This window comes from Molothrus ater, chromosome Z, assembly GCF_012460135.2.
Source record: "Molothrus ater isolate BHLD 08-10-18 breed brown headed cowbird chromosome Z, BPBGC_Mater_1.1, whole genome shotgun sequence".
Taxonomy (NCBI): domain Eukaryota; kingdom Metazoa; phylum Chordata; class Aves; order Passeriformes; family Icteridae; genus Molothrus; species Molothrus ater.
In genome coordinates, this window is record NC_050511.2 from 70,043,237 (window position 1) to 70,070,948 (window position 27,712).

Here is a 27,712-nt window from a genome sequence, read left to right on the forward strand (position 1 = left end):
CTGTGACTATTGCATGAAATCCATACAGGAACTTACAAGAATAGGGACCATCTGCTTTTAAAAGAAGATGAACCAAGATCACCTCAACACTGGGATGATGAAATGGAGAGTCAAGATATGACCCCAAAGTTTGGTGAATTCAGTCTTACAAATCATACATTGGTAAGGAGTAATGACTCATATACTTGGACAAATGGGGTAGCATCATCAAGAGATAAGACTTAAGCATGACGGTAATGTCAAGACAACGTTCATGTACAATTGTCTTGATTTCATCACAGCTGACAACTCAGACCCACACAGCCACTTGCTAACTTCCTCTCAGTGAGATGGGGGAAAGAAATGGAAGAGTAAAAGTTAAAACCCTTGGCTTTAGATCAAGACAGTTTAATAGGCAAAGAAAAAGTACACAAGCAAAGTGAATCAGGGAATTAAATCTCCATTTTCCATGGGCAGGAAGGTGCTCAGACAAACCCATGACAACAAGACTCCTTCATGCCTAACCAAAACTCAAGAATACAAATGCTGTCCCTCCCTTCTTCTTTCTTGTCTGTGTTGGTTTTGCATGGCCTGATTTTTGGTAGCGTGGGGGCCATAGAGGTGGCTTCTGTGAGAAGCTGCTAGAAGCTTCCACAATGTCTGGCAGAAACAATCCCTGATGGCTCTGAGGATAGATATGCTGCTGGCCAAGGCTGGGCCAATTAGAGATGATGGTAATGCTTCTGTGATAAGATATTTAAGAAGAAATTGAAAACAAAGGTGGTGGTGCTGTTTTAATTCCAGCTATAGAAGAGGAGGTGAGAACCTGAGAGAGAAACAACATGGAGACACCAAGGTCAATGCAGAAGGAAGGGGAGGAGGTGCTTCAGGTGCTGGAGCTGATATTCCTTTGTAGGCTGTGGAGATGACCATGGTGAAGCAGCTGTGTGCCCGCAGCCCATGGGGATCCACAGGGGATGCAGAGATCCACCTGCAGCCCTTGGAGGAGGTGCCCACGCCAGAGTGGGCAGATGCCCAGAAGAGGCTGTGATCCAATGGGAGACCTGGTGGAGAGAAGGGACCCTTGCTTTCAAACTGGAGCAGCCTGTCCTTGGAGGACTACACCTCATGGAAGAGTGCCCCCCCCCACCACAGCTGTTTTGGGAGGACTGTTGCTTGTGAGATGGGAACCACACTGGAGAAATTCTCAGATAACTGCCCCCCATGGGAAGGGAGACCATGGTCTCATGAGGGAATGACTTCTCTCCCTAAGCCAAGCAGAAGAAAACCTTGTGTGATGAGCTGATTCCCCCCCCCGTTGGTTGGAAGGAAGGAAGTGTTAGGGGGAAAATGGTATTTTTAAGGATTTATTTTATTTCTCATTTTCCTGCTCTGGTTTTGTTAGTAATAAGTTCACTTGATATTTCTAAATTCAGCCTGTTTTGCCTTCGGAGTGTTTTTTCCTGGCTCTTATCTCAGGTCATGAACCCTTCATTAAATTTCCTCTCCTCTGCCCAGCTGCAGCAGGGGAGGGTGAGTGAGGGGCTTTCATGGATGCCTGGCATTTGGCCAGTGTAAAACCACAACACCCCCCCAGGGTGAAATGTTGACGATGACACCCTGTGGTTGGAGATATCCCTTGGGTCAGTTGGGTTTGGCTGTCCTGGCTGTGCCCCCTCCCAAATCCTTGTGCCCCCTGGACTGCTCACTATCAGAGCATGAGAAGCTGAAAAGCCCTTGACTTAGGTTAAGCACTATTCAGCAACAGCTAAAATGTCTGTGTATTACTAATGTTATCCTCCTCCTAAAACCAAAACATGCCATTGTCTCCTTGGAAGAAATAAACTCGATCCCAGCCCAAACCAGGACAGTAATGAATGTAAATTGAGTTTAGATTCCAAAACAAATTCCAAGGGACTGACATTAGTACCCATCCCTAAGAATAGCAAAGCAAGCATGCTTTAAAGACCCATGATATTATACCACCTGGCTGAATGAATGCAGGCAAGCAAGACAAACCTTGCAAGACAAACCTTCTGGCCCTGTGTTTGTCTGTGCAAAGGCACACAAGCCATGCTTCTGCTTATCTACATAGCTCCTTTATCTCTAAATCTTTGTTTTTATCTTCAAGAGGAGGAATTGTGGTAATCCTTAAAATCAGAGGGTTTTGGGAAAGCTGCAAAAGATAGGCCTCAGAGACAGCAATACTGCGATTAGAGCTAAGCAATAGCCATAAGATTTGTCAGCAGAAAAATGATATAAGAAGTAGAAAGTAAGAACAAATAGAATAATGGTCTGTGTATTAATGCTTGGCTAGAATAACTCCCTAAGTTACAGAAAAGTATATTTAACAAGATATTAGGGAGTTCTAAGCTTGATAGTGGAGTTCTGTGCATTATATTTTAAGACTTATAAACAAGTATGTTCAAAATAAGCAAGCATTGTTTTAACAAAAGGTATGCGTGCTTGTAGTAGTTGGCTAGAACTACTGTCAGTATGGTTTTGATTTGCGTGATTAGTCAAAAAACTTTTAAAGTAAGCTGTAACATTCTTTGTCTGCTGCCGGGGATGACAGCTGCTGGTATCTCCCCATTGTCATAAACATGTAATGAAACGGAAAATATAGCAGCTTGAGACGCCTTCCCCAGCAGTCCTGTCCCATTCGTGATTTGTACATAGACCCCCTGCCAGCAATACTGAGATCAGGTAGAAATAGATTTCCAGCAATGTTAGTAAAAAAAAAATTAGTGATATAGTAGCAGAAGTTTGGTTTAAAAAAAAAGAGCATACATGGTTCCTCTTTCTTGCCTGCTTTCTAATTCCTATCACTAAATGTTATGCACTCCCAGCAAGGAATATTAGTAAAAAGAGTCAGGATGGTAGCCTATGAAGAAGAACCTTATTTCACACATCAAAGCTTGTAAGACAATGTGAATCAAATCAACGATCTTTAGCTTAAAAAGAAGAAACAAGACATCCTAAGTACTTCTTATCTGTTCACAACATCAGTTTTGTCACCATGGGGAGAAGACAGTTACAGAGAATGTGCTTTTGAGCAGTGGCAGCTGGGGTATTACAGGATACTTCTGTAGTCATTCCTGATTTTAAAACTCAAGGAATGCAAAGGCAAGTAAATGTTTCAATTCTTCAGCCCTTGCAGTTTATGACTGCGACTGGTGATTCAAAACATGTCATGCTATTCATTAGCGAAACTGCTATCAATATGCCTCCTTCTCATGGCCCTTCCATCTTCTATCCTTTCTTCATTTTGACCAAATTCCAGGCAGAAGCCTGATTCTTTGGGAGAAGTTTGTATTGGAAAAAGAAAGCAAGGAAAATCAGAGATTGCATGATACTGCAGCACTCCAGATACACATGAGCTAGAACCCTCAAGCTGCTCCACTGACAGTTTTAGCTGATTTCCAACTGATATCTGATATTTAGCAGATTCAAATTTCAGCATGCAGAAACCAAACAGAAGTGTCACGTTGGAGCTGGGAATACTGAAAGTATTTGAGTGCTGATGTGAATCTTTAAGTACCAATTCATTAGAAAAATAGGCTAGCTCTGCTTTTACCAACACAAATCTTTAATTTGAGATCTACATATGAGATCTCCTGCACTGGCAGGAGGAATGGCATCACCATTCAAACTTCAGTACTAGCAGTTAATGAATGTCAAGAGCATAGTTCCCTACTACACCACAGGCATAGTCAAGGGTACCCCAGAACCTATTCTGGACACTGACACACTGACTGCATATAGGTCCTCTGCTCACCATCTGGTTCAGTGTGGTGCTCACTGCAAGCATGCAGCACTTGCAGACTGGCCCATGGGCACACTCCAGGCTTCTGTGTCCCCCTGAAAACCAGCACCCACCCTCTGCCCATGTGACACCCCTGCCCAGACCTGAAGCCTCCCACTTTCTTGTTTGCTGGGGAATACATGTACAGACCTGGGTAGGGGAGGGCATAGCCAGCACCAGGCTGAGACCTCTGTGCATTGCCCCATCAGCTGGCACCATTGCACCAGCACTCAACACCCCAGACCCTCAAGATTCCAGCCTCATTAAGTGCAAAGTTCTGTTTTGATGCAGTTTCCCCAGAGCCCCTGCACTTGCTGTGATTGACAGGGTTGTTTTGTTGTCTTTCTGTCACAGACTAGACATAAAAGGTGTCAAGTTGAAGGGAATCATATAACCATCAAGTCTTACTCCTCTTGCAGGACTGCCTGTCAGATTTGCATCCCTCAATTTTAATTTCTGACTTTCCCTTCCCTGACTTTTCCTTAGTATCCCATTTGACAAGGTCCTTGATTAGATAACTTTTCCAAAGTGAACATGATCATGTTCCACACCTTCTTATCAATTAATGTGACCAGCCACCCCTGGCTCTCATTACTACTTCTCTTACCATCTCTCTGGTGGGTTTGTGTCATTGTTCATGTTGTCCCACTTTTCCTACTAGTCCCTTCTGCACTTCAAATGTTCTTGACCAGAAACACTTTGAGGAGCAACAGTTCCCTCTTTGCTCTCCTTCCTTCCCAGCATTTCTTTATCTTGAAATTCACTAAAAATGTTCCTGTTCCTTTACCTGTCTATAAAGCAGCAACTGGACAACCTGGCATTGGAAACAAAATATATGGATATTTCTATCTTGATACAGACAAAATAACCCTCCACTCCCCAAGGTAATGGTCACAGAGAACAAGCAGACAGCTTTCATTAGCAGCCAGATCTCATGTCTGTCAATACAAGCTTCCAGCAATACTCAGCCCTCTCACCCACCCAACCCTTCGGTGGATGTGCCTCAGGATTTAGCTAAGGGGCAATAACGTGGGGTTTATATGCAGTAAATGGCAGTTAACTCCTGTTTAAGAAAAAGCTTCAGCACACTGTGAATTTGTCTAGGTAATACTAAATGTCATCGCATAGAGAAAGACTTCAGCATGTGTCTTCCCACTGCTGCTACTTGGGATTGGCCTGGTGTGGTTTCTGCTGTAGCACAACTAAAGGCAGAATTAAACACTCCACACAATACCCAGCAAAAGCATAGGGAGATATGCATCTGTTTTTAAGATATGATAGCAACCCCCTAGCCAACTCTTAGATGTTCTTGCTTTGTTCTGCATATTTCTAGTTTTATTTCTGGTGCTTAAGTTCTCTTAAAGGTGTCACTCAATTCCTTGTAGACAGTTGGCTGACAAATACCTTCTCCATTCAGAACAGTTCAAAGATGGTGGTGTTCTTCAGAGATCCTCCTATCATCACGTTAACACAAGAGCATCAGAAAGTGCACAGGCTTGTTAAGCATCACTGAGGCTTCATAACAAGATAGCGCAACGCTTTATATGGGATCAGTTTAAATCCTAGCACTCTTGACTTCACATTTACTGAAGCCAGTCCTATTTTGTACAACACTGAGCATATAGTGTAACTCTGGGAACCACAGCTGTGACTTAGTTAATGATCTCAATAAATCCTACTTAAGCAGAGACAGGAAGAGAATTATGCAAATGACTATTACTGTGCACCATGCACTTGATAACTGAAGACATCCCACAATAAGCTTCAGCACATAAAATGAGTACTTTTTAAACCCAGATATGTGAAAAGTATGTAAGCAAAGGAACGGCTTACAGAATTTTGCTTCTGAAAAGTTGCAGTTGCAGAACATTTATTATAAACCTAATAGTAAAGGAAGCATACAGAAGGAATATGTACAAGGAGGAATGGTTAAAAACCCAAGACGACAGATTTTTCACATATAGCTGTGAGTGTGAGAAAGAATTACTTGTCTGAAAAGACCTTTCTAAAACATCGTGATAAAAGACTCTGCCACTCACACTTGGCAGCTAGATAAGATGTCTTCTATCAGCCTCTTGTAGACCCAGGCATCACCTTTAAGCCGTTGTCGCCGGATACCCACTGCTTCCGGCTTAGTGAGCTGACATACTTCTAACTCAAACTCCATAGTTACTTTACCAAAATCTGACCGTGTTTGACATTTCAGGGTATAACTGCAAAACAGAAGAAAAAGCAGAATAATTGTTGACCCATTTCATATTTGTTTTGCAATGCTATTTTAAATCAGTAGAAGCACTTTAAATAAAATACCCCATTGCTGTTCAGAATATTGTGAAACAGTCCACAATTTAGTCACCTGAGAGCTTTGTAAATACTGTAGTTTCAGGGCACCATATTTATTATTATGCCCTAGGACCAATATGGAGCATCAATGTCCCACACTGCCACAAGAACCCCTGCTAGCCAATGGCCCCTCTCCTCAGAGCTGGAGCGATGGAAAGTTCCCATGTTTTTCCTAGACAAGAACACTCTGTTGGCTGCAGCTCAGCTGGTGTGAAAGTAGGAAAAACTGAATGCAGAGTTTGAATGATTACAATGGAAGCAGGTGCTGCTGTGCAATCCAGCATCCTTCCATGTTATAAGTTTGGAAATGCATCAGAGGATTCATGTATACTCTGATGTTCTACCAATACCCAACACTGAAATACTCAAGAACTTGAGAAAATACATATTGAAAAGCGGGCACATTGGTTATTTCATGCATTGGGAACTCAGGAAATAGTCTTTCCGTTTGATCAAAAGTAAGAACCAATCTAAGCAATCAGTAGCTTAGTGTAGCTAGTAAACAGTACAAATTCAAATAATCCACAAAAAGCTGTGTGGCTTCTGCACACATTTTAAAATGTACTGACCTCTTGCCTAAAGGCTAATGTCTTTTAACTGCCAAGAATGAGAGTTAAAAGGAATCTATACTATTTTCCAAAATTGTCCCATTTGTTCATGTGATTGTACCTAAACCAGCTTTTGGTATTTAAAATTTCACATGAGATGGCTGATGTGATTTTTTTCCTAAGCATTACCCTGCTACTATTGGTTTATACCTGTTGGTAAAAGAAGTCTGCTAGAAGACACTTAATATAGTTTTGCACTGTTTGGGCATGTTTTATTGCACATATTTATTTAGTGCTTTGTTCACTTTCTATAAAGATTATTTTACAATAAGGTCAAGAAACTAAGCTTAAATACTTTGTTTTTTAAGGACTAGACTAGTAACCATTTAGATAGATACAATTTGAACTAATAATATTTTACACTTACCCCTTCTGAACATATTCCACATGCTTCTTTGAAAGAACAATGATTATTTCATTCAACAGTTCGTCTGGATTCAGCAGATGAGTGGTGGTAATGTTACAATGTGCCTAAAAGTAAAATTAGGAGTAACATTGGCTTGTTGAAACAAGGAATAAAAAAATAAAAATCTCTCCTAAAACTGAAGACATTGCAAAAAATTTTCACTAAGGAGGTTTCAGATCAGCTAACCATGGTGACAAACGCTTCAACATCCCAAAACTATCACCTTGCAGTATGGTCCAGAGCTGGGAAATGGCCAAATGCTGAGACATAGTGCTTCTGATAACAAGGAGCAGGCAATGCGCCAGGCAACTTTTCATGTATAAAGAAAAGAGGTTACAACATGTCCTATATCTGGCTTCTGAAGTCACAGAAGCAGTCCAGAGAAGATGAGACTGAAAAAAAAAGCTTGAAAAATTAACATAGGATGAGGATGCAAAGTCAGTTGAAAAGTGCTTCTTGTGGTCTTTATTTGGATTTAAATGTACACAACCCTCTGACATAACTGCTGGAACACTGTCTTGAGGTACTGTAGCCCAGCATCTCTCGACATGCCTCAGGAATTTTGCATAGACTATAGACAAGAGAAACTGAGGCGGGAGACTAAAGGCATTTAGAGAAAGAATACAGCTTCCAGTTGCTCAGCTTCCTGGATTATTTGCACAGTCTAGACTCCTGTCTGACTGGCTGGTCAGGTTTGTAGCCCACTATCTTGTCCTGAACATGCATCATTGACAGACAGTTCTCAGTGTGTAGTAGGTATCCCAGCAGCCAGTTAGTTGAAGGGACACATCATTTGCTTTGACACAACTGCTTATGCCTTGATAAACAACCTGCCCTCTTTCAGGTAATTATGTTTTTCAAACATGTTGCCTAAAGATTCAAGTACAAATTTTTTTCTCGTATAGCTTCTGAAGTATTTAAGTTGCATTTGAACAATGTATACAGAATCACTAGAGTTGGAAGGGACCTCTGTAGATCATGCAATCCAATCCCCTTGTCAAGTCAGGGTCCCCTAAAGCAGGTTGCACAGGACTGTATCCAGGTGGGCTTAGAATGTCTCCAGAGAGGGAGATTCCATTACCACCCTGGGCAGCTTGTTTCAGTGCACTGCCACCCTCAATGTAAAGAAGCTCTTCCTCATGTTGAGGTTGAACATGAGGTTATTTTATGCCCCTCAGTTCAGTACAGCCTTTTAACTGTCTCTTGTTATTTACCCCTCTGTCACAACTGGCCATCAACCTGTGCACGCTTTGCGCCTTTTCTCCAGTAGAAGGAGAAAAGGCTTTTAGTGAGCAATGTCTCACATTTTAGTGAGCAATGTCTGTTGTAGTGCGTTTTTATACTTTGTAATACTTTGAAGTAGTTTTGTTTTGTATTCCCATATTTTTCCCAAATGGTTTATCCCAGACTGTACTCCCCTCCCTTTACCTGTGTTATCCCTCTCCCGGGATGAGATCATCCCCAAACCCCCACCCTGGCTCTCTGTCAATCACTCAGCCTCCCATTCCCTCCATCCAGAAGTTTCGGTCCAAGTTGTCGAGTGATTAGCCAGAGGCTGGGAGTCAGCCCCCCAAGCCTTGCCCCATACGCTGTCCTGTATGTCTATCCCCCAGCATCCATCCCTTAGGGTCACTTAATGGTTGGTAGGATGTTATCTACTTTTGGTTTCCACCTCCCTTTAAATGTGACCGTGGCACATCTCCCGGGGCTCACGGCAGGAGCCCCCTGAGGTGCAGGAGCTCCTTTGGGACTCCTAATAAAGCCTTGGATTAACCCCTGCTAAGAGTCGGCCCTTTATCATCTACCGATGTCTCTGGTGTCTCTGCTGCTGCAAAGGCGGCCAGCCCAGGTGCCCTCAGTACCCTCGGGGCACACACAGAGAGTGTCTCCCCCCAGCCCAGGTGCCCTCAGTACCCTCGGGGCACAGAGAGTGTCTCCCCCCAGCCCAGGTGCCCTCAGTACCCTCGGGGCACAGAGAGTGTCTCCCCCCAGCCCAGGTGCCCTCAGTACCCTCGGGGCACAGAGAGTGTCTCCCCCCAGCCCAGGTGCCCTCAGCACCCTCGGGGCACAGAGAGTGTCTCCCCGCTGTCGGCTGTGTCGGGGCTGCCCCCCTGTGTCTGCCGACTCGGGACTGGCCCAGGGTTCCTGAGAGGCTCGCAGAGAAACAGAGACAAATGTCTATACAAATAACATGATTAAAAACTAGCCAGTAGTTCTCCTTTCAAACCATGCTGCTTCGTTCACATTTGGTTTAGATGGGCTATAAGCAGCAAGGGCCAAACTCCTCCCTGGATCTGTTGCCTGAACCCCAGATGAACTGAACGTGATAACTGGGGCACTGTCTTGTTATTAGCAATACTGTACGAGCAGTTTACGGTAGAATTCAGGCAAGACAGGTCAAGCTTTCACAAAATCGTTTCTGAAGCTACTGGATGTTTTCAATCATAATTATTGTAAGACAACAAATACATAACTGATATAATTACTTAATATTATAATAATACTTGCTTTATGTAAGACCTTTGCAGCAACCATACCTTAAGTTTCCTTGGACAATCTCTAGTGCATCGTTTCTTCTTGCTTGGTGTAAGCATCGTGATCACTTTATCTAGGCCTCTTTCAAGACTTCCAAATATTTTAGCTTTTCTCTTCTTTTGGCTGCTATCCACATGTGCAAGGTTGAGATCTAATTCCACTGACTGACACCTGTTACATGAAAAAATTAATCTGTTATTTTTCCCTCAGTCTTAAAAACCTATTATTTCCAGACATGACAGAACAAAGAAAATGAAATCAAGTACAATGTATTATAGGAGTTTCTGTTTGAAAGTCTGTTGAAGTTTAAACCCAGAGACGTATCTAGAAATTGCAGTTCTTTGGAGACCTGGAAGAAGAAGGCACCTATGTTATAGAAAATAGATTATATTGAGTTACATAGTTTTAAAATTTTTCTTTACCTTCATTATTTTCTGGTGACTGTAAAAAGAGGTTTTAGAAAGGTTTTTACTGAAAGAATAGGAACAGCAGCTTGCTGTTGTAACAGGGCTTCCCAGGCAGCAAATGGATTAAGGTAGTCCTGCTCCAAATCAGGAATGTACACAAACAACTGGGCACTTACCTTCTTTCAGGAAGAATCTCATCTGCTGCCAATTCATCTGCATTTGTTGGGTTAGCAGGTTTCTTAATTGGGGTGACTGCAGTGAACTGACTCTCTGAAAGAAAATGTCCAAGCCAAACCATGTATGTCTTTGTGTAAAAGGATCTTCTCTTCTTCACTGATAATTTCTCATTATTAATAATTCTAACAGTTCTCTACAATTCTGTAGTTCTAACAGCAGACCCCCTTTTCTATCTCAGGTCTATATTTTGGGAATTATAAAATATGTTTTTAATACTACCTCTACTCTACAAATTAAAACTATCACTGATTTCCCCAGGGCTCTACAAGTCAAACCTTAGGAGTAACCATTGCAGTTCAGAATTAGAGATTTGAGGACTAGAATTGCTTTCTTGCTCTGCTGCTGGTCCATGAATAAATATGGAGCAATCTGCTGCATTGACTAGTTGTGTTCTTCAGTAATCTGTTTGCCTTATATGAGGGGTGTAAGTTTATATAGTCATAATATACACTAGTATATTATGTAGTACAAAAATAATATAAAAATAGTATAAAATACATTGTTTAATATACAATGTACATGCTACACAATGATCTAAAAGTCAGTGTCTGCAGAGCATGGTTTTAAAGGCGCAGGAGAAAACACTAAGTGAAACAGTCAGCAAATAAGTTGTCACAATTAAACCCAACTTCAATGTTCAAATTTTCAGCTCTCTACAGAATTGCACTCGGCTCCAGACAAACAACCTCAAAATTTCCAGTGGATTCTTTTCCTTTTCTATTTCCTGAATCAAAGATCTTTAAATGCGGCAAAGAATTAGCTTTCTTTGTTTAATCCTCAGAAATGTCACTAAATAAATGAGCTAAAAGTGTTTTTACATTTCCCATTTTGGGTAGTATCTCTTGTTTTTAGATATACACAAATGACAGACATTTCAAGTTATGTACAATCTTAAGGCAAACTCATAAACTAGTTTCTGTATTGCTATTCTTTATGAATGATCTCATTAAATAGCATTATGTTCAAAATCCCTTATTACTCAAATCCTGCAAAAACTTACTGTTCCTGAACAATGCTTCTTAGCACCTGAAATGAAAGAGTCTCCTATTGCAAGGAGCCTTTGGCATTTGAAGGACAGAGTTAGCATTTACAGAATCAACACCAAAACTTTAATGATAATCATTGAACTAAATGGTAATGAACATATGGGATATGTACATAACGAGACAGGCTGATGACAGAAAATTCTGGTAACTCAGAAAAGCTGACATAATTTATACAGATTTCTGTGGTCTATTGCATAGCTGCAAGACCTACATATTGTTAACAGAAGCATTTTCACTGCTATACTGGATGGCCCCTATGAAAATACTGATATGCAACCATAAGAAATCCAAAAGCTATATTTCTCTTAGAACCAGCAATTAAAGCAGTATGCTTTAATTTTTAAAAGTATGCTTTTATTTTCATTCAAGGTAATCACAAAGGAAAAACAGGATTGAGGAAACTGCAATCTCAACTTTCATAGAAAAGTGGAACCAGGTGCAAGCTTTAACAACAGAATGCTTGGCTCCTTGTTTGGGTATACCAAAAGGGGTTCACACATGATAGTTGTGAGTAGCAATACAAGTAACATGCCCTGATGGATGGTTAAAACTATTGCAGCACCCTACCAGATGTACTAGAAGAAACTGGGTGGTACACAGGGAAAAAAAATTTAAATGCTCCAGAATAGATGTATTGGATGAAGAAACATGGTGCTTATATTTGAGTTTCAGTAATTCCCAAGCAACATATATGTTCTAAGCTTTCATTAGTTACATTCTACATACCTTTGAAAGCAGCTGCCTTAGGGGGAACAGCTTGTACCTGTGGCTCAATCTGACTCTTTGCAAGAGGAGTCTTAGGAGTAGGAAGCGCAAAGGGCATTTCATTTCTTAAAGCTGACACTGTCTCAACATTCTCTTTATTTTTATGCTTCTTTGATGCCACTTTTCTTGTCACTGGAGTTGACAGTGTGAATTCCGTATCCTCCAGTTGGGCATCAGGCCTCGAATGCTACAAGAGATGTAACAAAAAGAAAAAAGCCATCCTTGCTGTATTCTGATCACATTCAGGAACATTACAGACATGAAAATTCTGAAGCAGGGTAAAAATATCATACAATGCTTGACTATAGAGCAATAGTTAAATACTCCTCAATACTTCTGATTCCCTCAACAACTCGCTTATAAGGTTTGCAAGTAATTTGCTGCTTTTTTACCAGCTCTTCTAAATTCTTTAGCTTGCACATTTAAGGCTATTCCTCACCAGCTCATCTAAGCACAGGTAGGAAATTTCCCTTTGGCTTAATTGTAAAATTTTAATTGCTTCATTTGATTTTCTTGTCCAATATAGAGAGGCTGCACTTCTTCAGAGACTTGTCCAGCTCTAGCCTAGGTCTGAGACCTTGTTTGTTGCACCTTATTTTTTTCCTGTTGGTTTTAAAATCCTTATTTACTCATTTTCTAGATGATCAAAGTTCAAGTTTTAGTCAAATTACCTAGAGCTAGAAGAAGGCACAATGTATGTTCAGCTATATATTTAAAACACTTCTTTACTCCACTTGTAACTCCACTAGGCTAGATTCTACCAAACATTTGCATATCCAGTAATTTTTATGTATAATGAAAAGAACTTTTGGATTAAGAACACCATATCAAACACCTGCTGCATTCCATGAGTATTTATATCAAATTTTTCTGATGGAGATTCTTCAAACAGTGAAGCTCTATCTGTAAATTCCATGAATACAAATGCCCATGCCACTTCACTGCACTCTGGTATATCTTCACAGTTTTTTTCAGACTGGAAAGAAATATTCAGTTGAGATACCACTGTACACTTAAAAGTAAGATTTCATCAGAAAAGACTGCCATTAAAGTATAAATCTAATTTCTTTCTAAGTTCCTAATAATGAAAGTTCCCATGATGGTGACCTAGGTGTTATAACATGACTTTAATGTTGTATTATAGATTTGTCATTTGTATCAAAAGCTGATGTGAAACTCTTCTCAAACAACTATTGCCAAATCATCTTTCTTGACCAGTGTCATGAAGAGAAGCAGCTCACAAAAATAGCCACCTTTGAATTCAAGGCTTGGACCACAACCTCTTTTTACCAAAAGTCCTAGTAATAATTTGGAAAGAATCCAAGAGAAGAATGAAGTAACGTTTCAAAGGGGCTGGATAAAGGTAAACACATATATCCAAAACATATGACTGCTGAATCCACAACACTAATTGGAACTAGTATTTGGAGCCCTTCATCTGATGGCTAGCTCTGCTCTCCCCAAAAAATTGTCAGTTATTAAATCAAGGGATTTGTAACTTCAGCCAAGGTTGCAAACCTTCATGGTTCACACCACATACAAGCAGGTATATATCAAAGCATCCTTAGTCTCTAAGACCCTTTTGCTACTTACAGGAAACTCTTCCCAAGGATTTACTTCATGCCATTACAGCAAAACTCTACAGAGTAATTTAAAATTGTCAGTGTTTGGCTGAAATGGACACCATTATAAAAAGTTGGAATGGATGACATTTTAGTAACTTATGTTCTGCTGGTAGGTAACTTTCTGTTGTCCCATGATCAAGGATATCACAATGAGCAGATCTCTCATTACTACTGGAATAGAGAGCTGTCTGATAAGCTCTAGAGCTTGTATGATACCTTACTCAAAAGCCCTTACCAGAGGGTTGCTAACTACAAGAAGCTGATACTGTAGTTGAACTCACATTCCGTTAAACATGAATGCATGATTAGGATACGTCAGCTGCTGTGTTCTAAATGTAATTCATGGCACGGTGACTATTTTTGCAATATGCTTCTATATCAAACATCTTGAAGTCAAGCAGTGTTATGTACAAGCTTGTGCCACCAAATTCAGAAATGGCTAAGTAAAAGCTTCTGTTTGCCTTGTTGTCTTCACATTAGAGCAGGTCCAGCTAGAGAGCTTTGTTAGCTGGGTGTTCCAGCAAATTCAGTTGATATTCACCCAGAGGCTACACACAGGCAAGTTAAATGTGCTCTGAGCACTGCAGGAGGACTAACAGATTGCTGTATTGTGTAGGCATGAATTTCACCATCATCTGGGAAGGCATAATGCATATGTAAATTAGTAGCATTTGCCAATTTACCTTGGACATCACTAGAGATGAAGTAGCTTAACAGTTGAGAAAAACTGAACCTAGTGAAACTCCACCTTAATCATCAAGAGTGTAGAAGGCTAACCCACCATGATCGCAGAAATCACATTATGTATAATCAGGAACACTTACGATTTATGATCTATTATGCAGCTCTAGTAGTCCTAGCATTCTCATACCAAAAAAGCTGTATGGGTGAACTGAAATGATTTACACGCAACTGAATCAGATACATAAGGTACTTATTCTGAGTGCTTACCTCTAACACAGAAAGCAGCATACTCAGACCATTTCACAGATGCTTTGTCTCAAGGGGAAACAGCTTATACAAGTCTGCAACTCCACTGAATGCTTTGGAATTTGTCAAATAGACTAATATTGCTGACGTCACATACATTTGCATATTATATACAATGTTACAAGGAGTTTAGCAACTCTAGCCATGTTCTGAAAGGCCCTATCACTGCCAAACTACAGGAATAGAAATTCCCCTAAGATATACAAAACTACTTCAGAATACCAATCATCAGAAAACCAGCAGCAACACATTTCCTTCACTCAAAGTAAACAGCTTCCTCTCTAGGATTATGTTCTCAAGTGAAACAGATGAGAAAGGGATGACTCCCTCTGATTTGATCACCAGTTCCCATAGTGTTTATGTCATCTCAGAGAACACTCCCCAGGTGACATATCATAAGGTATCAAAAGATTTTCCTTACCAAATGCAACCCTCAAGGCAGAAAAAAACAGAGGCAAACAGAGTGCAGTTAGTCATCACAGAACAAGATCTGGAATTATCCAGGCCACAAAAGAGGGGATTTGAGCCCATTAACAAGGAGGGATTCTGTGCAACACCTGATGCATCAAATCCTCATAGATGGCTATTCCAGTGAAGTCAATCCAGAGAAGCAGCCTAGCTTGCTAAATCATGTTAATGAGACCGCTGAACTCTTTAATGCCCAAGACTTTGGCTGTGTACTTCACAGAATATTCTGAGTTAGAAGGGACCCTCAAAGATCATCAAATCCAACTCTTAAGTGAATGGGCTGTACAAAATCAAAATCCCTGTGGTGTTATTACCACCATGCTCTAACCAGTTGAGCTAAACTCAGGCTCATGCTCTCTTCCTGATGTTTAGAGCACCAGAATGCCTCTCCAGGCAGAGCTTTGCCAATGCAGAGCAGGATTGTAAGCAAGATGCTGTCCTGCTGAACTCATATTTACCTCAAGGACTGTCGACACCACGGTATTGGCATGCTCTGTTAGACATGGAAACCTTAAACGAACACGCTTGCCACGAGCCTTCTTGGATAGAAGCAAGAGGTATGTTGCTGACATGTGGTCATATTTCCACTGTGGGGTCAGGGAGAAGGAAAGAAAAAGTATTTTAATCTCCTATTTGGAAACATTGCAAGTACAAGTCAAGCACAGCCTTCTGAGTATTTCTATGTCTCTACAAGTTTTTCTACCTGATATGCAACCCTAATTACACATAACTGTAATTTCAGACTTCAAGTGATTTGCATTACGTGCCTGAAATCAAGAAAAAGGCACTATGTTGGTTGTTTGCAAGTTTGTAGTTCATGCAGTAGCATGGAAATGCTGGAGTGAAGATCTACTGAAGTGAATGCAAATTCTAGTAATTCAGTTGACTTCAGCAAGAGTATAAATTTTTTGGAAGTAACTCCTGCTCATTCTTTCATAACTGCCAACTTTTTGCATGATTTTCAGCAACTCTGTGTGTGTGAGGAACACACCACTTTTGATGGGTTTGCAGCCCATCAAATGTAGTTAGTTCGAATAAGTTATAAGGGATTAGAAGTCTTCCAGGAAAGGACTATATAAACATCATAAACTTATTTGGAAGGACTTTCACCTCTGTAAACAGGTTATTCTGATTATTTGCTATAACTAAAGAACAAAAAGTATTAACTCCAGAAGTCTGTTGTAAGTATCACACACATTTAAAAAGTCTGTTTCTGCTACAGTTATGTGGAAAACCCAGGTATTTTCAGAAACCCAAAACTATTGTCACTGCTAAGAAGTACAAAGAAGCAGATAATTGAGTTTTAATGAAGACTTTTCAGATTAAGGTAAAAGCTGGAGTACACATCATGTTCTAAGTCTTTTCAACAGCCTGCAATGTTAGTGCTAACATTTGCACAATTCTTCCAGAAGTATTCAGTTCAACTTTTGTAATTTGTCATCAAAAATGATTAAACATACTCACTGTTTTTAGAAATCTGTGAATAGCAACTCAAAAAGCCCCGTATTTTTTAGACTGCGTGGGTGTTGTTGATATTTCTATTTTTTTTTTCTTTTCCTACTCTTTATTGAACAATTTCAAAGCAAAGAGTTAACCCAGCAAATGGTATCTGTTGTTCAACTATAAATTTATACAAGTCTATTCTGACTTTCAGAGATTCAGAGGGATTTTACCATTGTGGTAGGATAGAGCAAATAGTAAGATTCAGGGAACATGAAGATCACAATTAAAAGAGAAAAAGAAATAAATAAATTTGATCTTCTGAAATAGTGGCTTGTAGTTATAAGCTACAGCCAGATTCTAGAGTTCTGCAGGGCCTCCTTAAATCTGAAATGTATGTAAAATATCATACTTTGGAATATGTTAGTATTGATCTGGTAACACAGTAAATTTATTTACTCTATTACTGTATTTAATTACTGTAAATCACTGACAAACTTCTTACCTCATTTATTAATTGCAATATAGTCTCCCTGCTCTGCTCATGAAACACAGAAAGCTCTGTTACACAGTCCTCATCAAGATGTCCCAGCTGCAACAACACAATGGATATTGAAATGTGAGGTTTTCAGTTTACCCCCCTAATCCATATCTGACAGTGACACTGTTGTGAAACCCAGTGGGCTGAGTCAATAGTCAATGATGATTTTAGACCTTGTATTTCAAATGTTTAGTATCACAGCTAAACATTGTAGAAAACACACTGAAAAAGTCATACAACTTCAACAACTTCACAGCCGCAATCCTCACAGGTGAGAGCTTATAAATTCAAATAAGCTACCCAAAAGCCGGTAAGATTTTTACTACAATGGAAGGTATGCTTTCATCTGCCTATAAATATCCAAAGCTATGAGCCATGCCCATCTTTACCAGAGCCAGGTTGTGCTGATGGTGTGAGCACAGTCAAACTGTCTTTATTTGGGGTAACAGTGGCATCTAATGGCAATAGGAAGCATTGACTGTCAACACGCAGGAACCTGGCACATTCTGCTGACAGCCAGATTATTTTATTATTGGTTTTTTTCCTCTCCATATTGTGTTCATCTCTCACATAAGTAAAACAAGTGACAGAGAGACAGGATGAATATTCTTTCAATGAAATTTTAAATTTTCCAATTAAAAATTGGAAAATTTTAAATTTCTTTTATTTTCATTGGAATTTTTGAAAATTCCAATTTTCATTGAGGACTACATACAAGATAAACTATTACCATATCTGGCATGACCTTTTGAATATTTGTGTTTTACAAATTAAAGAAAGTACTGATCAAGCAGCCTAGGGAAGGAACTGGTCATTCATATGTGGAAGGACTTCACTTTTTGATGAGAATTCAGTTATTCTGCATATTCAGCTAAAGAATATAAGGAATACACATTTGAAATTTCTCCTCAAGAGAAATCAAGACCAAGTAAAAATATTTTGACAGCTAAAAGAATCAGAAAAGAACCACAACCATCTCAAAGTTCAGCTTGTAACAATTTCATACCACGCACTATGAGGATGGTAGTAAGCCAGCAAATATTACATGAAATGCTTTAGTATCTATCTGACCAAAGTACTTACTGGGTATTTACTTTGCCACTGAACAGCATCAGAAAAACCTTGCATGAGCCAAGGATGACTTAACAGGTGTTGGACTGTAATCCGCTTCTTTGGATCGACCTGGTGTGCCATAAAAATCAAAGTGATACTTAAATTGTGGAGAAAAAGTGAAGAAACAATTTATCTTCCATCCAGAATGTTAGGGTGGTTAGAGACAAAACCAGAAACGAGTACTTTTTCAGAGCTTCACAAAAGGAAGCTCACACCCAAAGATCTTAGCTGTGAAGAGCAGTTATGGAACCTACAGCTACAACAGATCTCCCAGGGATATGCAGCATTGGCTTTATTTCTTAGGTGTATACGTCCATATATATATGTATACGTATATAGTCCAAACATACATTTGGACTACAAAACAACTCTTGTTTTTATAGCACATGACGAAAAACCAAATGCATGCTGTTTGAAGACTTTGTTAAATCATGTAAACTTTGGTAATTATTTCTTAAATCAAACATATTTCCCAAAGAAATATGCGTGGGTGAATTTTTTTGCTGAAGGCAATGGTAATATTTTCTTTAAAAATTGCAAGAATTAAACTTCTTATTTGAACACAGAATATTTTTAAATATTTCATTGATGTAATGTTTTGAACAAATTACACAGTACTTTATACATCTATTGAACAGAAACAATAACCTTTACCTGCAGCATTTGGTCAAGGAGGAGTGTACTGCTAGGAGAGAGCCACTTTGGAGTACTGTATTTTCCTCTCTGCAAGGAAAGAAGAGGATTTAGAACTAACGCTGAACCTCAAACAGAACGACTAAGTTACTTGGACAATAGTGACAACTGTACTTTGTAAAAAATAGAACAGTAGGAAGATGTGAACTTTGTTTAAAGAATGACATGCATAGATGTCATGGCAGTACTAAAACCCAGCAGCATTAGTAAGGAAAATGCTTGAATCACCAGCTGTGGTTTTTGTCCACTCTGCTTGTGTGATACTTCCATTTCCACCCACTTTTGCAGTTAACCTGCTCCTTTCTCCATTGTCTTGGTTCATGCTATCAACTTCATACTGAAGTTCTAGAAGTGCAAACATACTGGATTATGAATGGCTGATACTAGCACTTTGCAATGTGAAGATTCCCTGAAATCACTACTTTTCAGACACTAAAATTACACCATCCTCGGTATTAAGATATTTTTTTTGAATAGGTTACATCTAATGCTAAACTTTCAATCTCATATAGCAGACAGGAGAAGGGTTACAGATCTAGCAAGTGAGATTTTTTCAAGATAATAATTTACAGTTGTTTTACTTTAATTTTTGATTAGAAGAAAATTGAAAAAAACGACTCCCAGAAGTGAGGCATAACAGTAGATTGAAACGAAACCAAATTCACCACCAAGAATCACTTATTTCTGAATGAAAACTGAGCTAAAAAGAAAAAATCAATACAAAGTCATTGTCAAGTAACATAACTATAAGTTTTGTAATGGCATTTTTCTTTCTACAGAGAAATGCCTTAATAACAAAACAGTTGGTACCATATGCAGCCACATTTCTAAGTACAGTATGCATTGTGTTGACATCACAGATTAACAACTTTCAGTTACATCTTTACAGACACTACTAGTAAGTTATTTACTAATAGTTCTGTAGGCTGTTTTACAACATAGCTTTACTATGAAACTAAGCAACACAGGTAATCTACATTTTGGGTTTAGTATAATGCTACAGAACACCAACATAACAAAGAGCAATTCTCATCTATTGTACTGTGGGCAATACTGGATAGTAAATAGATTATGATATCTACCAAGCACCTAAGGTAATACCAGAAGTAAATCTTTTTTTACAGTAGTTGTACCACAGCTTAATTTTTCAGTCAAAAAGTCAAGCCACTGATTCACAAATGAAGAGTACATTCCAGGGAATTAACACTGCATGTAAGGCATATGATTTTATTTAAATTCAAGCAGCAGATTTGACTTGGAGCAACAGGTTTGAGATGAGATTACAATAAATTTCAGGATTTAAAATGTGTGAAGCTAATTCCATAATAGTGGGTGTCCTCATTTGAAACAATTTTCAATTCACAACCACATTTAATTAAAACAATTTCAGAGTGGAAATAGCAAGTATGCATCTTAACATGATTAGTTTTTGACTGCTCCCAGAACAAGCTTTAAAACCTCATTTGTTGTTTCAGCTCATTTCAACTCATTCCACTGCCAGACACTGTGTTGCTACAAACAACTCAGTTCATAGTTCCTGTCCAGTCTGGACTATGGTAACTACACAGAATAATTTTTGATACTCTTAATTAAGATCTCCATTTCACATCTGAGTTCTCAGCTCAGTGAATGCCTTAAGCAGTTGGTTCATTTACCAGGTTCTGCATTATGGTGTAATGAGCACCAAAAAGGGTTTTGTCATCCTATGACAGCATGCTTACAAGTGGACACGTTCTCAATGTGCTCTGACCTTCTGGGTAGACAACACAGTTTACAACACAAGCAGAGAGGGAAAAGCAGCTCAACAACCCTGTTACTTAATGGCAATTTCACTGAGAAACTAAGTGCTTGCTAGCATTATTTGGACAAGAGTCCTAATCACATGGTTTAGTTTAGGTAGTCTAGCAAAGAGCAGGAAGCTGGACTTAATGATCCTTTTTGCTGTCTTCCAACTCAAGATATTCTAGTACTATATGAGTTGGGAAGTCATGTAAAATACTGGCATCTCATCTGAACATTAGCACCTTTACACAATCTCTTTGTATTAGATAGTCTTTGCTTTTTTTCCTTTTTTTTATTTTTAAAGTTCTCTTCAATAACTCAAACTAAGCTTCCTAGTCAAGGTACTTCCTTCTGTCAAGGTACTCAAGTGTACTCCAATTCCAGATTAAAAATCCACTCTCTTGAAATAATCAGGTGCTTCATAGAGCTCAGACTGTTCTGCACCCTGAAAACATTTTCTGTGCAAACCAGCATCAGTTGCCTCCTGCCAAAGTAGTCCTTGAATACTCTCAAGAAGGGTTTTTTGTCTTTTTAAAGACAGATCAGACTCTTGGTGAGAGGAGAATGAGGTAGAGGAATACAAAGCCATTACTCTACACTGCTCTTCATCATCCAACTCAGACCAAGCTTCATTAACACAGATTTTTATGGCAGCTCAGAAGTGGCTGGCAGAGATGCATATGTGATGAGGAACAACAGCTGTTTAGCCACATCAAGAGGAGTTTAGAGGGAAAGAATCAATGACTTAATCGTATTATTTACTATTTATTCAACTCCTTTTGGAAGAGGAAAGTATAATAGCAGATGCAGAATCCTGCTTTTCCTACACATGAGAGTGGCTGACATTCAAGAAGAGTATTTTTTAGTAATTTTTAGGGAGAAGACAGATAAACACTTAGATATAAAAGTCCAGCTCACTAGCAAGAAAATGCTTTTCCTAAAACTCACTTTTCTACTGTATCATAGGACCAAGCTAGAGTACTGCACAGGCTGAGGGAAAACAGAAACAAATCCACAAAGTACTGATCCAAAGAGAAGCAAAATATAACAAAATTCAGCAGATAAAGATTTTTTTGCTCAAATCAGAAAGTAAAAATTTCCCATAATGCTTAGTGATTCCTGTTCCTCATGTATTCTAGTATCATCAATACCTACCATGATCTTCCTGTAGACAGCCATGACATTATCATCATCAAAGGGGAGAAAGCCACACAGCAGAGCATACAGCAGTACTCCCATACTCCAAATATCTGCCTAAAAAATAAAAGTGAGAGTTCACAAACCTCCTCTGCTTAGAATAGCTTAGAGACCGATCACATTGTGTCCTTTTGGCAAAGCCCACATGAAACATGTGGAAAGTAGGTTCCTTAACTCTGGACAGAACTCGTGAAAGCACACAATTTTCATTTCACTGAAACTAGAGCACTAGTAAAACCATTACCCTTTTTCTTAGGTCACCAAATTGCTGCATTACCTTCAAACTACAAGGAATTCAGTGACAAAAAGGAAATCAAACTCATCTGAAGGGATTTTGTACTCGAAAGTGCTTGTGATTATGACAGCTGTCAGTACAGTAACAATCAGCTTTAAAGTCACACTGTTTCTTTTCTGTATGAACATGACAAGGTCTACGTGCCTCATACTTCAACTCTCACTTCAGTCATAAAGATAAAGGAGGTTTGAGAAGCACCACAATTTTGTGAAAAACTAAAAGAAAGCAAGACTTAAGAGGTCAGGGACAGTAGTACAAAGGAGATAAAGGAAAAAAGACTGACTCCATCCAACAGCACAGACAGTAAGGAAGTTTGAGGAGATTGAAATTGCAGCATTTTGAATGGATTGACAAGGGCATGTAGCAGACCCCAATGTTCTAGACATGGAATCAAAGCTGAATAAATGCTACAGTTTTTGTTCCCTTTAATTTTAGTACACTGCACAGTAAAAAGAGCAAGTTTTCATAGAAGATTTCAAAGGCAAAGTACACAAGATACTGAGACGGCATAGAAATTTGCAACAAGACTTGGAAAATTAACAGAACAAATTGCTGTTTGGAATAATGTGGTAGATGACAGTTATTTTTTTGTAGAGCAACACCTGGGAACAGTGAAGGATTAGTCAGAGATGAAGAAGCCAGGTGCATAATCTTTGGTCAGGAGCCATTCCAGGCTGTCACTACTCTCAGTCACACAGCTTTTGAGGGCCACTGAGGCAACATGACAGTGAAGAAAGAAAGACACCAGGGGAGTTTATCTGAATCTCACCAGCTTTATATACATGGTGCGCATGGAAAAAAAACCACCCTAACCTACAATTTTATCACCTACCTCTGAGCCAATGTATGCTTTGCCCTGAATCAGCTCTGGTGCTGCATAAGCTGGGCTTCCACAGCAGGTGTTCAGATGGTAATCAAGGCCACCCTAGAATAAGATAAAACTGATGACAAAGAAGCATTGCTATAGTGCAAATGGTGTCTTCTAGCAACAACATATTAAAGGCCTCAGAAGCTTCATTTTCTAATGCTGTCTATATACAGTCACCTAACATTTTGCTTTGGTATAATATATGGCTTCACCAGGCAAAAACTGTCCAAGACCAGGAGACTCATATAAATGTTCAGATCCCAAGCTGCTCCTTCACATGTTCTCCCAGGAGCCTTTTCTGCAGCTCCTCCTGTGATAGGAATACTTCCCTTTATGACCAGAAAGAAAACAGATGAATTTGGGAATTAGTAATCCAGGAACTACTGGGCAGGAGGCTGGTTGGATATTTATATCAATATCTAAGGCAATAACTTCATGAAGAGCCACTAAAATACTTCCTTATTAAAAATGTGTTATTTCTTAGCCTGGGCTTTGTTTTAAGCAGATCAGAGTGAGATGACATTGTATCACCAAGATTGTGGTCTAATACTCCTGATTTCCTGCAAGGTGCTTTAACTTGACTCAGCTAAAGCAATCTGTGGACTTTGGATCTGTAAGATCTTATTTCCATTAAATTCCTTCTTCCCAGCACCCATCTCATATGTGAAGATGACAAACAGAGCAGCAACATAGAAACAAACTTTAAACTTGATAAACAACTCAGTACCACCATGTGGATGCAGAGACTTCGTAAAGGTAAGGGGAATCTATTTTATTTGATCCACAATCTCCACACATAGAGAAATCCTATGAAAATGACACATGCTATTGAAAATTATTGGGGGCAAATGGACACCAACATAAGCTTTACAGTGCAAGCCTTTGTGGTAGTAGATACTCTACACACAAGGCAATATGTGCCTTATATTGGGATGAAAGATGAAGTGCAGGAGGAGAAAAACTGATATTCTGTGCACAAAAACTGTTTCACTCTGGTAAGGCCCTACTAAGAAATTAGCAGTGGGACAACTACACCAACTGCTCAAATTCAGGGCAAGGCTCTGCACTGCACCCTGAAGGCACGCCTGCAATTTTTATGTGCGCGCTGTAGCTAATTAAGCTCTGCTATGATAGCAACTGACACCCTTACCTTTGGTTTTGCACAAAGTCCAAAGTCTATCAGCTTCAGGTTATGTTCTTCATCAATCAGCAAATTTTCCTAGTAAAAGAGAAAGTGGTAATGAATTCTTACATAATGCCAGGTATCCAAGAAACCACATTTTCGTTCACCCTATTTCTTCTTGCCATTACCAGCCATAATTACTTGAAGCTCTCCTCTGGAGATTTTAGTCTGTTGCTGATGAATATATCCTACATTTCAGACAGGGAATACAAGCTCCTACCTGCTCAGAGAGGCCTAGGGAGCTGCTACACAGAAAGCAAAAACTGTGAGGCAGCAGCCTGCCCTAGCAGAAAATGCAGCCAGTGATATCACAGATGATGTGAAAAGAAGCAGAGCTGGCAAAATGAGGAAAGCCACTTGCCCTCTGTTCACCACACTGAGAACAGCACATTCAGTTTCTGCCCACCCTCTAGCACAGGAAAGACAGCAAACCAAGGTCAACTCTGTGGATGGAAACCAGCCTGTCTAAGGTGCTGGAGCACTTTTTCCATGAGGACACTGACGGAGAGATGGTTTTTCAGCCTGTAGGTGACAAAGTTTCAGTGGAGACTACTTGGCAGCCTTTTCGTTCCTACAAAGGGGGCATAAAGACAGCACCAGCCCCTCCAGAGAAGCAGAAGGTGGGATGATGACAGTCAACAAGCTTCAGGAGACATTCAGACTGGTACTAAAAACACTTCCTTTTTTATGAGAAAGAAGTTAAGAGCCTAACAGGTTTCCCAGCAAATTATGGTGCCTTATCCTAGGGAAAGGTCCAAGACGTGCCTGGATGAAGAAGTTTGGTCTGACACTGTTTTAAACAGGAGATATAAGCAGAAGCCACTAGAAGTCAATTCCCAACCAAGTTATCTCACAATCCTATGAATACTCAGGTCTCCAGCTACAAACCAAATCTTTCCAAGAGGGACACAGAAGGCTTTGCTTGGAGAGAAGCTCTTTGGAGACAAGGATTTCCTGAGCTGTCAAGTAAAACGCTTGTACCCAAAGAATTTGCTTTTCTCAGTTATCAGTTTCTCTGAACATGCAAACTTCTAACCCCTTCTAGGAGAAATAGTCTCAAGGCTTCCATTCCCTAAACCCACGCTTAAATCTTGTGGTCACAGCAAAGCCACAGGATCAGTCTTGTGGCTCATCCCTCCTCTGTCCTTACTTGTTTACAGTGTGGGAGTCACATTTTCCTTTGAATGTCAGAACAGAACAGTTTGCACAATAGAGAGGAACCATAACAACTCTCCCTGGGTACGTGCTGGAATAAAGCGGATAGCAAAAATGCCTAACAGTCAAAATCAAATCTGTGTCTGCTCCACTCTCAACTGAAGTGCACTATTCTGTTCCTCTTCCAGAGGAAGAGCCTTCCTCAGATACAGCTACATCCAGCTCAGTTGAGGAGCAAAGCAATAAGTAGAAATAATGCTTTTCAGCAAATGTTAACTAAACACCTCTAAGCACAGGAGAACAGAGAAGACAACTCATACCAGCTCCACTCAGAGAAATAAAAGTGGGTGTTCATTATTATTTGTGCAAATTTGACTACTGTTCAGACTTACTGGTTTGAGATCTCTGTGGGCATATCCCTGACTGTGCACATAAGCAATTGCTGAAACAATCTGACGAAAAAATATGCGAGCTTCCTCCTCAGAAAGGTGGTCCTTAGAAATTATGTAATCAAACAGCTCTCCTCCAGGACAGTACTGCATGAAAGCAAAGAAAAAAAAAAGAACACATTTGGGATACAGTCATGAAATGTAAACATGAACAAGGGCACTGGACAGCAGGAATGCACTCTTCTCTTTCTCTCCCTCTACTTAATCCCAGCAGGACCCAGGCCAGTGTGCAAGAGATCCAGCAAGACCAAGAGCCCAACTCTTGCCTGATGCTTCCCACAGCCATATCACACAACCAGCACAGGTGACAGAAACTGCCTAAGACATGACAATTTGGTGGCACTTCTCAGGTCCCACATATCCTGCTGGCGCTGTTTTTTGGAGTGTGAGGTGGGAATTAAAGTCAGTTTGTTTATTGCAAACAGTGAAAAGTGGCTTTTACAATGAGACAGAACACATTATCAGCTTCAGTTTTAAACTACAACACCTTGGACGCACTCATCATTGAGATGATTTTCTAAGACTTGTTTCATTTGGACTCTACTACCATCTACTGCTACGGCTAAACCCAGAGATTTTTGCCATAGCAGAAACACAATTCCTTACCTCTAAAACCATGAATATTTTCTTGGGTGTCTCAATCACATGATACAACCGGCAAATGTGCTGGTGACTCAAGTCCTTCATGGCATCGATTTCTAATTTAACACGAGGCAAGTCATCCTAAAAGATCACAACAGCAAGATATGAAATTGCCAAGTAGTTTGACAGCCTGTACCTCAAAGTAAGCCTGCACATCAGAACTGCTCAAACTCAAACCAGCACCAGTTCTGTCACTGCTTACCTGCCCTCCTCACACACTGGTCAGTAAAACCCAAAGGGGCAGATATACAATGCTACTATTCTCATCAGCACTCCATTTGACTTACAGTAGTTTATTTAGTTAATTAATATTTAAAGCTGTAACTGCCTCAGTTTTACAGCCAGGGAATATTGCCCTCTCCACATGAGGGCACAGGATTTCTGGTACCATTAAAATCCTTTCAAGTTTACAGCATCTACCACTATCCTACAGTGACAGGTTGCATCCCTGTTCCTGAGAGGTCCACAGGAACAGCACATTACCACCTCTGAGGTATCATTTGGATTACCTGTAAAGCGAGCTTGTCCATGATTTTTATTGCAACTTTTTCACCAGTGAGACGATGTCGTGCAAGTTTTACTTTTGCAAACCCACCTGGAATTTAAAAAAGAAATGTATAAAGCTCTACATGGTGACAAGCTTTCTCACCCTGATCTCAGTTGCCCTGAAGCAAATATGATGCACAGCATGTAGCATCATTGCTAGAGGAGGAAGCAATTGCTGCCACTACCTTCCAGTTACACTTCCACAGTTGTGACCCGCAAAATACACCGAGAAACATGACCCACAGACTCTGAAGTAACAGTTAATCTCTCAGATAAACATCGAGGTGAGCGGACACATCACACACACTTGCTAGCATTCACAGACTGAGCCCACCTGTGCCAACTGTTCCGTGTAATTCATAGTACTTGAGAATTTCCTCATAGTCATCTCCGGCCATTCTGCGACCGCAGGACGCGGGCAGCTCTTCTCAGCACCTGCAAGGGGAGACCGCAGATTGCGCTCACGCTTTCGGGCAGAGGAACCGACTCAGCAGCAGCCCCCGGGGAAGGCGGAGCGGCTGCTGTTCCCACAGACCTGTCACGGCTCCCCAGCGACCCGAGTAGCAGCGGCCAGAAGAACCTCGAGTCCTACCC

The 27,712-nt window shown here is 40.0% G+C and overlaps 1 protein-coding gene across 1 annotated transcript; it reads right to left on the bottom strand.

The window, feature by feature from the left end:
- Positions 1-5,637: 5,637 nt before the first annotated feature.
- MELK (maternal embryonic leucine zipper kinase) lies at positions 5,638-27,712 on the bottom strand. Its single transcript, XM_036403393.2, has 18 exons — positions 27,654-27,712; positions 27,453-27,553; positions 27,082-27,167; positions 26,537-26,653; positions 25,874-26,017; positions 24,294-24,362; positions 23,108-23,200; positions 21,939-22,037; positions 18,963-19,031; positions 18,279-18,377; positions 17,160-17,246; positions 15,673-15,801; positions 12,967-13,107; positions 12,093-12,318; positions 10,260-10,353; positions 9,679-9,847; positions 7,103-7,206; positions 5,638-5,997 (listed from the first exon to the last, which is right to left on the bottom strand). The coding sequence occupies exons 2-18, from the start codon at positions 27,514-27,516 to the stop codon at positions 5,820-5,822; spliced, it is 1,968 nt and encodes a 655-aa protein (XP_036259286.1). The 5' UTR covers positions 27,517-27,553; positions 27,654-27,712; the 3' UTR covers positions 5,638-5,819.